The 11,908-nt window shown below is 39.5% G+C and overlaps 1 protein-coding gene across 1 annotated transcript in view; it reads right to left on the bottom strand.

Annotated features, from left to right (window-relative positions):
• Positions 1 to 11,908, bottom strand: part of brinp2 (bone morphogenetic protein/retinoic acid inducible neural-specific 2) — a 272,709-nt gene that overhangs the window by 161,947 nt on the left and 98,854 nt on the right. The window contains exon 2 of the mRNA XM_013912007.1: positions 8,040 to 8,483. Coding sequence (XP_013767461.1) covers positions 8,040 to 8,416 — 377 coding nt within the window. The 5' untranslated portion in view covers positions 8,417 to 8,483. The remainder of the gene's footprint in view (positions 1 to 8,039; positions 8,484 to 11,908) is intronic.

Raw genomic sequence — 11,908 nt, 5'->3', positions numbered from 1 at the left:
GGGGGGGGCAGGAGGGGGAAGAGAATAAAGATATGTAGTTTGTAGTTTGTAGTTTTAAAGACGGCAATTTCAACATGTGTGAATTGTCGTCATTTTCGAACTAATTTTAATTCGGTCAGTACATCACCATTTGTGCATTTTCTGAATTTCTGTTTGAAATGTATGGCTTTCTGGCTGGACTATAGATAGTTTTTGTTTAATTGTGAATTTCTTTGTGTGTAGAAGGCAACAGATAGCAACAGGTTTGTAACTGATGGCAGCAGATTTGCAGATTTTTTTAAATCACAGTTAATAGCTGCATTATCACAAACAGATTGCATGTATTTGACATTATGACTTCAATGATTCTATCTTATTGGAGTTTTACCATCATTTTTATACAAAACAGTCACTTTGAAGACAGCTCAAAAAAACTGTCTCTTGTATTGATCAGTTAATAACTGTTTAATAACACTATAGAGTAGAAAGAGTGTTTCTGAAGGTCAAAGTCAGACACTTATGAGTGTATACCAGGGAAGCGGAAGAGAAAGAAAAGTGATGACGACTCTAAGGGATCCTAAAGAACAGTAGAACAGTCAGCTAGACTTTTCTGGGGTTCTTTTAAAGACGTTATTAATCTGTCATCATAAAGTAATGTTAAAGATTAAAACCTTTGAGTTCTACTAGATCTGAAGACAGAGACCTATTTTAGTTGGCTACACTTTGTTCAAAGATTATTTAAGTTATATTTGTCTATATTTAATATTACAAATAAAAATGTTCAAGCAGTACAAAATACTTTTACACCACTTGATAGATGAGAATTTAAATTTGCTTCCATCCAAAAATTTAACATGGATTTTATTTGTATTTGTACTTGTAATAGTACAAATAGTAAATGATTTATCTAAACTTAGCACAGAAAGTAAGGAAATTCATGTTTGGTGGGTTATTATTTGGTACAGTGCTTCTTGTTAATAAATGTTGTGCCATTGGAAAGCCTGTTTATTTCCCCTTTTACAGTTAATGGTGCCACGTTTGGAAGGAAATTGCGTTTGTAGATTTAGCAGCAGAGCTGAGGGAAACCAGTGCTGGTGGTGTCTAGCAAAGGTTCAAAGATACAGTCTAATTAATCAAATCTTTACGTTTCAAATATTTTTAGCTTTCACTAACCACACTGCATCCACAGGAAAAGAACACACAGAAAATCCATGAACACATTTACATATGATGGTGTAAGGTACAGCGCTAATCAATGTAACAAAAAAAATGATAACATTATAATTTAAAGTATTGAAATCTAAAATATGGCTTGCATATATCTCTCTTGCATGAAATGAAAAAATCGATTTATCTGAGCAGAACTGTGATTCATGTCTGTTCAGTGTTATATTTTTAGGGTTGGCATGGTTTGCAATGGTAGAGGGGGGCAAGGAGATTTTTTTTTTTTTTCAAAATACCCGGTGGCACCCCTGACTGTGTCCCACATGTCTGAGAGAGAGGCCGGTACCCAACTTACACCACCTCTACAATGAACATTCTGACCTATTAGGCTACAGAGCTTGGGAGACTAATATCACAACCATGAAGAGTAAGTTAAGCAGCTATTACTCTGGCAACAAAAGGGTGCTTGTCATAAAAAAAATGCTTATGAACTCTGTAAATGTTCTTAAAATGATCAGTTGTCTCTGCATGGGGAGAAAAAGCCCTTGAGGTGCTTAGATGTTGCCCCGGGTTCTTCTGTGGAACCTTAGAATTTTGCAAGACATACTCATTGTTGGCCATCCAGTTGGATGACCATGCCTATAGAATACCCAGTTGTCCTCTCACTGTCAAAAAACCATGACTCAAAATTTAACCTCCATGTTTCATTCCATTTGTGTGTATTATCTGAATTTCCTCATATCAGTCTTTTCACCATGTGTGTGAAAATCAGAGGGTTCTTTATTTATGCACAATTCTGTAAAGGTTCACACACTTTCCCAAACTGCAGAACCTAAATTCAGTTCAGAATAATCTTCTTTTCTCCTTATACTGTATTTTTTCCTTCATACTTCAACATGCAATCTCAAACTGTGAGCAGAATTACAACCTTCTTCATAATGGATACGGTCGAAGTTCATTATATACTTTATACTGCGCTTATCTCTAATCCTCATCTAACATAACATGTTAAACCGCAAAAGTTACCAGCACAAGATAAGCATAAGAAAAAATGTAAGATATGCAAAATATTAGTTGTACTGCTGTCTCCTGTTAATGTTCATACATTGCACTGGTTGTGTGTGAGTTTGATTTCATTCTTATGCTCATTTAATACTAATGCAGCAAACAAAAGACCCACAAAGGCAGCATAACCTCCGGAACTGAATGGCTCGATTGTGTCTTTTGGAGAGTGAAGCATTACAACTCTTAACAACTTGGTGCGACAAATGCAAATGGTCCACGTTAATTCTAGTTTGTTTGCATAGCATCTATGCCAAGAAAAAGAAAGAAAAAAGAAGCACAAGCCAAAAACTCTGCAACTCAGAAAAAGGGGCAGATTCTCCCAAAGATGGCATCATATGACAACCTGTCCCACTTATGTCATAAAACTTCCACCTGTCATTTCACACTACACTTCCCCTTCATCTGTAAGTGATGCTGTCATTTCCATTTGATTCAAGTTGATGCAGAGGGATATGGAAAGGAGGAAAAGACAGCAGAGAGAGGAAAAAGAGAAATGGAACTGGTCAACTAAAAGAAATTTTGCTTAAACGCATTTCAAATCTCCCGCTGTCCAAGTGACCCGGGGAGAAGGGGGGGAAAGAGACGAGCTGAGTGTAAAGAACTGCAGACCAGCTGGTGACAAATCATCATACACTGCCACAAAGAGAGAAGACAGAAAAGAGCAGTTGCATGTCTGTATAACACAGTCACCATCAACTCTTATAACAGCATAAGAACAAACAACAAAAAAACGCCACGAGTGATTGGAATGGATCATCTTCAGGCACGTCTACATTAGCGACAGAACAAATGGTGGTGACAGCTTTCATGGCTGGAGAATCTATTTTTAAAGAGCTGGAACGGAGGGGAAGGAAACGACAAGGCAAAGTAAAAAATCGGAATATAAATATAGATGTAATCCAAGTTGAGGAAATCGAAATTCAAATTGCAGCCTCAGCAGACACAGTGTGCATCTATCAATTTTGGTATTAAATTTGGAATAATGATAATGGTGACAGGGGCCAATATGAACTCTGGACCTGGCACAGGACTGCACTGCATCATTTATAGAGCACATAGTGAGAACCTGCTGGCTTAGCATACAATTTCCTCTCAGCAAGGAAACTGTCAGGCCCAAAATGCGCGTTCATTATCAGAGGAAATTTAATAGGAAGCCTATACACAAGACTGAATTTTCCTCTTCTGTACAATTATGTGATATCAATAACATCAAAAACATTTTTAACTATCCATCCATTCGCTTCCACTTATCCTTTTCAGGGTCGCGGGGGGCGCTGGAGCCTATCCCAGCTGTCATAGGGCGAGAGGCAGGGTATACCCTGGACAGGTCGCCAGTCTGTCGCAGGGCCAACACATAGGGACAGACAACCATTCACATTCACTCGCACATTCAAACCTAGTGGCAATTTGGATTATCCAATTAACCTATCCCCACAAGCTGCATGTCTTTGGACGGTGGGAGGAAGCCGGAGTACGCGGAGAGAACCCACGCAAACACGGGGAGAACATGCAAACTCCACACAGAAAGACCCCGGCCTGATGGTGGAATTGAACTCAGGACCTTCTTGCTGTGCGGCAACAGTGCTAACCACCGTGCCACCGTGCTGCCATTTTTAACTAAAGTGCTATCAAATGAAGCACTGACAAATAAGATAGAAAGTCTTCCTTTGCTAATGTTTCACCTTCACTGTGCAGAATGACACATGCATGCACTTTACAGCAGGTACAAGTAACAAGGATGTTACTTTCAGCTGCCCCACTATGTGTTTCATCATATTATTGTGGCAAAACAAGTGACTAATAAAAGCTGAGTTAGTAATTGCTAGGTTATTTAGCATTAACTCTACTGCTCGAGTTTATATTTGTAATTTCTCATTAGTCTATTTTTTTTAAGGAAATGACTGTTAACAGTACAAAGTATGTGCATTGTAGACAATGTCGAATCATTTTGGCTAGTTGTTTACAAAGAACCTAAAGAAGACACGCAAAGGGCTGGTGTGACAGAAGAATATCCTCGGTATAGAGAGACATGGAGAAAGATGATCCACTTTGGCAACCCCTGAGCAGTAAGAAGGAGACAAATAAGATGGGGAAGAAGAATACGAAAAGTGAAATTGAGAGCTCCAGTAAACAGCTAACAAATGCAAGTTCAAGGTTTGGAACTGATCTTTTATCTCCTTTATTTGAAACAGGATAATGAGAAAACAGGCCTCGCCTAGCCGTGAAACTGCTTGTCACCCAACGTCCAATTAAAAATGGCTGTAAACAGTTCATGCAGTACTTTTGTTAAACCCTTGAATTAAAGCTGAAAGTCTACACTTCAGTCACGCTTTGATTTAAAATTCACTGTGGCGTTGTACAGAGGCAAAGTTACAAAAACTGTGTAATTGTTTAAATGCTTCTGGGCCTAATCATATCAATCCAGTTCTGAGGCTGTCTGTCCAATGTGGGCATTTTTATACTTCAGACAAATATTAAACCCTAAATTCTGATAAGGTCGTTTTGTAATCTTTTGCCCGCAGCTCAGCTTTATGACCTTCATGCAGCTGCACGCATAACTGAACACAACATAAAGGGATGTAAAGAAACACTGCCAGAGAAAGGCTTTGAGGCTACTTTGTGTTACAGAGAAGAGCTTCTAGGCTTCACCTCTTCAGACCAAGTGGTTACTGATGAGAGTTAAAAAAATACAAACAAAAAAAACGTGGCCCACCAGGCTGAATTTTAAAGCCCAAATTATGCAAAAGGGACTAGTAAATATGTGGTTGCTAAGCTTCTGTTTTTACTACTATTGTTACCAAATAAGCTGGCAGGAGATCCGAGCAGTGTAATGTTTGGCTAGAGCTAAAAATGTATATATGCAATACAATTACTGTACCATACTTATGTAATAGTTCAGATTAAAAAAACACAGGGGACATCTGGTAAATGGACTGGATGGATCTAACATTCACACATCAATTTACACTTTGGAAATGCAGACTGGAGAAGGCAAGGAACAAACCTCAAACCTTCCTATTAGTAGATTACTTGCTCTATCTTTTGACCTACAACCACCCTGAATACAAACACATATACCCTAAGAAGGGTAAGGACTGAATCCTACAGATACAACCGATGAGTCCTTAAAACTGGCACACTAAGCCTTGGTAAAATTGCGGTGTCCATGTGCATGCTGCAATCGTAACTTTTTCATTTAGACTATCTGGGCTTATTTCTGACAGTAAATCTTGCATGAAACAGTTAAACTGGAGGATGGGGAAGACCATTCCCTTCTCATGTTTCTGCTGTTTTATTTATTTTAAAAATATTTCTGATGCTGCAGTTCTTGAGGCTGACTTTCTGAAGTACATTTTAAATGTTAAAAAATAATTTTACCACTTCCTGTTTGTTAACTGAGCTGTCAGGAAAGCCATAATATCTTTCCACTTACACTAATGTTTGTAAGGCTAGAAAACACACACACACACACACACACACACACACACACACACACACACACACACACACACACACACACTAATTGATTGATTAATTGCAATCTGTGTACCACACAGTCAGAATTCTAACTGGTTTGTAAGGGATCAATTACTTATTTCACCAAATATAGTATATACACACACAAAGGCATATTGAGTGTGAGAGCAGCTAACCTGAAAGACAGGATTAGGGATGGATATCGAAACCCGGTTCTTGTTGAGAACCGGTTCCCACTGTTTCAATTCCTTGGAATTGTTTGGCAAACGATTCCCTTATCGATTCCAGTCGCCCTGAATGACGTTGCCACATTGCGGAGCGTCATTTACCTGGCAGGAAACACGGCGCCTAAGCGGCTCAAACGCTCAAAAGTTTGGTTATACTTTACGAGAACGGATGACAACAGGGCAACTTGCAATACTTGCAAAGTAGATATTTCATTTAAGGGAGGAAACACTACGAATATGCAAAAGCTCACAAAACACACGATAACCTTAAATGAATGTCGTGTTTTTAATTCCGCTCCGGACTCGTGAATCTCAACCCAGCAGCAGCGGTAACGTTTGCAGGTCCTCTCCCGTTAATGCGGCAGGTAAATAATCAACTAACAGTGCATATTATGTTAGCGCGATCTGTCTTATTACAAACCTGCTATTACTGTGCATTTAGTGACCATGATGAGAGAGACAGGCAAAGTCCCAAAGCTAGGTGAGTGGCTCTATCAGATCCCAGGAACAACATCCGAGATCTCTGTGCAGAAGAGAGCAGTCCTAGGAACAGCAAAGACAGTGCACAGGACCCTCAAGCTCCCAGGCCTCTGGTAGAGGACCTGAGCTTGAAGGGTATACCGCCCACAGGGGTGAGAGGGGAATTTTTTATAGCTTCATTTAATGTGTCCACCTGTCAAAATTAACTGTTACTCGTTTATATCTTCAGATATTATATTGACGGTATTTTAAAAAAACGCTTGCTTTATTCTGGCAGATAAAATGCATTATCCATTCCCTCTGATCCATGTTTAGTCACTGTTTAACAGATTCAGCTAAGAGCATGTTTTGTTTCGATAAATTTGCAAAGACTGAATATATCACAGCAACATTCTAGGCTTACTTTAAAATAACTTTCCCTCAAGATAAAGACATAAAATGTGTCAAAACCATTCACTTGACATTAATTAGCTAATTAAATGTCTAAACTGGAGGCAAGAACTCGAATCTGCTATAATTAGCTGTGTTCAAAAGTATAAGTTTCTTTCTTTCTGTTTACTTTCTATTGGCCACAATCCTGTTCTTTTATGAAAAATAAAGAGATGCTGGAAAGTCTAGTAATATAGTTTGATTTTCACCCATTTACTTGACATTTTGAAGTGGTTCATGAATTGTGATTATGTGTTTTATTGGTTAATGCCCTTTCATTTTTTCAATCAGCATTTGGCTATTTAATCTTTTGTTTAGTATGAACTTTGTGCTGAGTGTTGACATAAAAACAAAATCTCTCCATGATCATCTGGGGTAAAATTGTCCAGAAACATTTTCCTTCAAAGACCCTGGTCAACTGGTCATCTCAAGAGAATCAGAACACATAAATGTGCACTAGCTAACAGTAAAATGGATTTTAAATTCACTATCACCTAACCCTTAGGCAGCTGAAGAAAAAATGTACATCCAAAAAAAAAACAAACGTTTCTTCTTCACTTTCTTCTTTGAGAATTTTGGCAGAAGTGAAATAACTTTACACTTCTTTCACAGGAAGAGAGATATGAGCATGTGCAAAGTTCAAAAACAGGCGTGTTGGGTTAACTGTTGGTTCAAAATGATGTGAATGAAAATGTGAACGTGTTAGCCCTGTGATGGACTGGTGACCTCTGTCACTAGCATCCCTGAAACACTTTTTTAACCATATGGATAAGTGCTAAGGATAGAAAAAAGGGGCAGAGAAGATTCTGTGTCAATATAAAATGACAAAAACATAAAATCCACTTTTGAAATAGTCCACTTAAAGAGCACTTCAAGGAAGAAACAGAGCTAGTGATTGCCTGCACAGTACATCAGCCAAGAGCATGCGATGTTGCAACATTTTAGAACAGCATTTTAAAGAAGTTTGAACATTTGAACAGCAAGCTGAAGTAATTTAACAGAGCTGTAAAAGAAGAACAGCTGGTAGATACAAAAATCTTTGCAGATAAAAAAAAGGAATTATTTTTAAAAAATGAAGATGCAGGAAGGAAGAAGACAAAGTCACACCTATTTGTCTGCACAAAAGACAAAGAGAGTCTGTACATATTATATGATATGACAGAGAAAAATGGTCTCACTAAAAAACCCCATGCACTAGCCAGTGCAGATCCCTCTCACCTGTAAATCTTGTATCTGGTAGAAAATCCCTGCTGGAACCTCTCTCTGAACTCGGTGTACTCAGGACACCTGTGGAAAGGGCCCTTCTCTGACAGCAGCCAGTCCAGCTGCCCTCCGCTCTGCCTTGTGCTAAAACCCCATGGTGAGGAGCCAGAAGGAGATGTGGAGGAGGAGGAAGATGACGAAGATGAGGGGGACGAAAGGGATCCATGCGGCACCTTTCCGCCATGTCCCACCTGTTCAGCTTGGGTAGGCCACGGCAGCCATAATAACATCCACGGCAACCATAGGAGCATCAAGGATGACGCCAACCATCTAGCAAGGCAGGCGGAGCCATGGGAGCACCTCTCTCTTCTCATTGGCCAAGGAGTTGCCATGGTCCCAGTGGTGATGTACTAGGGCACCTGGGACCGGCATTTCTTCTGACAGTCACCTCCCGCTGGCCTGAATGAAACGGAGAAATGATAGCATGCTGAAACATGTTTTGTAGTAGGAAGGAATTTCTGTTAATTCATAGCTTGTTGTCCTTGACAGACATTGTTGTCCATATATTGTGATTATGAAGGCAGCATAATGCCCCTCTAAGTGGTGTTTACAAAGTTAATATCAATCAAATCAGTGAGAGCGTTTTCATGTCTACTTTGAATGTTGACATGAAAGATATTCTCTGCACGTCTAAAGACACACATAATTATTATGAATAACCATGATCAAATACTAAATGGAGGTTTGCTGTTGCTCATACAGGGAAGTTCAATTATCATGAAACTGCATTTACTGCAGTGCTAATTGAAACTGTCATTCTTCTTAAATGGGGACAAAATCCAGATTGTGTTTCCTTTGCTTCTGTATATACTTGGCCACATAAACATATCTTATATCTGTCTCTTATAGCCGCGTTGACCACAAAGGCATAACATCTGTTTTCACGGCCTTAGAGCAAATCAGCATCACTCCTTTAGTCCACATGGTGGTGATAATAGATCAGAGGTTGGTGAGTAATTGCCAAAAACCTTTCATTCTTGGAGTTCGGTTTTAAAAGCAGCATGTGTGACTAATAATGTCCATAGCAACTGCAAAGCCTTATTGTCTTCCTGTCATCCACACAGATCAGGGCTCATGCTTAAACACGTGCATGTTATGCCTTCCACCATTACTATGGGTGTGAGAAGTTCCTGTTGCAAATTTTTCAAAGGTCACAGACAACAGAGGACTTTCTGACATACTACTTCAATTGAGTTTAATTGCACCTTTTCAACATCTGGCTAGAATGCATCCCTGATTTCAATCCCTCTTTTAGGCCTCGGCAATACCATTAGCTTTTTTTTGCTATGAGAGCTATCCAACCCACAAAAGATGCACAAGTGTTTGAGTGTGCTTAAATGCCTACACATTAATCTCACAATTAGTTTTGATATATACATCACTAAACCTAAACAAATTTGCTTTGGTGTGGAAATGATCAACTTATTTTTATAATAGCTTTACTATTTCACCACTTGCATAGTGTAAGAATTTGGTTGTTAACAGTCATGCACAGTTTGTTTGTTTTTTTCCATATCAAAATATTTCCATTTTTATTTGTTTGTTTTTGGTTTTTGGTTTAATCCTTGGTATTTCTTGGGATTTTACTATTTTTGGTGGGTGCTGAAAAAAGTGCCTAATGGAACAATTGGCACACAGTAACAAGTGCTGTTTTGTTTGACACCATAATGGGCTTCAGGAACAGTCTAGCGACTTCTTAAAGGTACAGAAACATACGGTTTCTTTTTCTGGTAAATAGATGTGGAAAAGGGCATGTGGAATTTCGTGTGAGAATAAAACTTCAGGACTGCATTCATTTCAATTCAATTCAATTTTATTTGTATAACACCAAATCACCAAAGCAGTTGCCTCAAGGTGCTTTATATTGTAAGTTAAAGAACAAGAAAGACAGAGAAAACAAAGAAAAAACTCCAACAATTAGGAAGCACTTTGGCAACAGTGAGAAGGATAAACTCCCTTATAACAGGAAGAAACCTCCAGCAGAACCGGGCTCAGGGAGGGACAGCCATTCATCTCCTTGAAATCAATGTTTAAACTTTTCATCATTAACATTCATTAACAGTCATTAGTGCACATGGTCAAACTTCATGACATTAATTGTCAGACCTTCTGTCCTCAGTAATAGTAACCCACATAGCAAAACTGGTACGGCCCGGATCTGGCCCACGCAATGTGCTTACACGTGACCCGCAAACAGTAACGGCCCTTTGGTGGACCAGATCTGGTTTCCTAGTGGTGGCCCACACATTTGCCAGCACAAGGCCAGTTGCAGACACACTGCTGGCCCAGAACAGTTTCAGCTCTGGCCTCAGATGTCAGCCTAATGTGTACCTGAATCAAGCCATGTAATAACAACATGTGCAAGAACATAATAGCGCATAAGGAACAAGACAAAGCTCTGTTCAGACAATGAATGGACTGAATCTTATACACCCCTTTATCTACTCTCCCATTTTAATCAAAGTGCTCTATACAACATGCCACATTCACACACCTTCTCTAAACTGAGTGCTTCCTAACTACATTTATACTCTTGACATGCAGACTGGGGAAGCCAGGGATCGAACTACTACTTTTCAGATCAGTAGGTGATCTGCTCTACCGCCTCAGCTACAGCCACCCAGTGGAAAACATGAGTAAATCCTCACTAGGTTTTGGATAAAGTGTACACTCACAAACCTGTCAAACTTGCATTTGAAACATTGGCTACCACAGCCGTATAGTATTGCAACATGGCATTTGGGTCTTCTAACTAAAATAGAAAAATAGGAACATAAATAGTGCCTCCATTGCCAGACCTGGCCCACATCTGGTTGACAGACACCCTTCCATGACACCAGTCAGTCAGAAGTGCCAGCTTGATGCCAGATCCAGGGTAGACCTGTTTTCTATGAGCCTAGGCCACATAAACCAATCCACAATCGGGCCAGATATGGCATGCCGTCACATAAACAGTGCCATCTAAGCCAGGCCTGGCCCATATCTGGATGACACACCTCTTACCATGCCAGAAGTCAGCCAGCAGTGCCGGGTTGACACAGACCTGTCTGCTATGAGGGAATGTATGACTGCAGATTCACTTTGGGGGACATGTGTTTGCAGCACTAACACTCACCTAAACCAACTGTGGGAATCTTTTAATCTCATTCAAGTCTGTTAACCTTGATCTTGTTTTGTCATGTGGTTTTATAACATAGATCATCCTGTAATTGTGGATAATGTTTTAACTCACTTGTGTGTTTTCAACCTTTGGTCCCTACAACTGTAGGAGGTTCAGCTCTTCCACAGATACACTACAACACTACAGCTCTTTCCTCTGCTGCTCACAATCTGGGTGTTCAAGAACTCAGTGTTTCTTTTCATGCGTTCTGTACTTGTGCTTTCGATTAGGCTCCACCACTCAGAGTGAGATTTAAAACTTATCCCTGGCTTAATGAATCTGTTAGGGCTGTAAGGAAAGAGAGGAGAGGTGAACACAGCTGGAGGAAAGTTCCAAGTGTCATTAGAAATTAGCCTTTTTCTTTGTGCATGCTTAGTTTCAGTCAAATTATTATACCATATCTTTTCATTTCTATGCAGATGATTTAAAACTGTATTTACCTGGAAATCACTTTTCCATATGAAGGGTCAATAAGTGCATTTTCATTTTTTTGACTTCCCACTGTTAGTTGAGAGATTAAACAATACCCTGTGCTTTTAAACTCTTTTTATGAAAACACAGGTTAAGAACCTTGGAATAATCTTTGACACAAACTTGAGGTGGTGCGGGCATCTGACAAGAATGCCTCCCGGTTGAGGTGTTCTGGGCATGTGCCACCAGGAGG

Source organism: Pundamilia nyererei, unplaced genomic scaffold (genome assembly GCF_000239375.1).
Source record: "Pundamilia nyererei isolate P.nyererei 1_Seehausen unplaced genomic scaffold, PunNye1.0 scaffold00077, whole genome shotgun sequence".
NCBI lineage: Eukaryota > Metazoa > Chordata > Actinopteri > Cichliformes > Cichlidae > Pundamilia > Pundamilia nyererei.
This window is presented reverse-complemented; position numbering and strand designations above follow the sequence as displayed.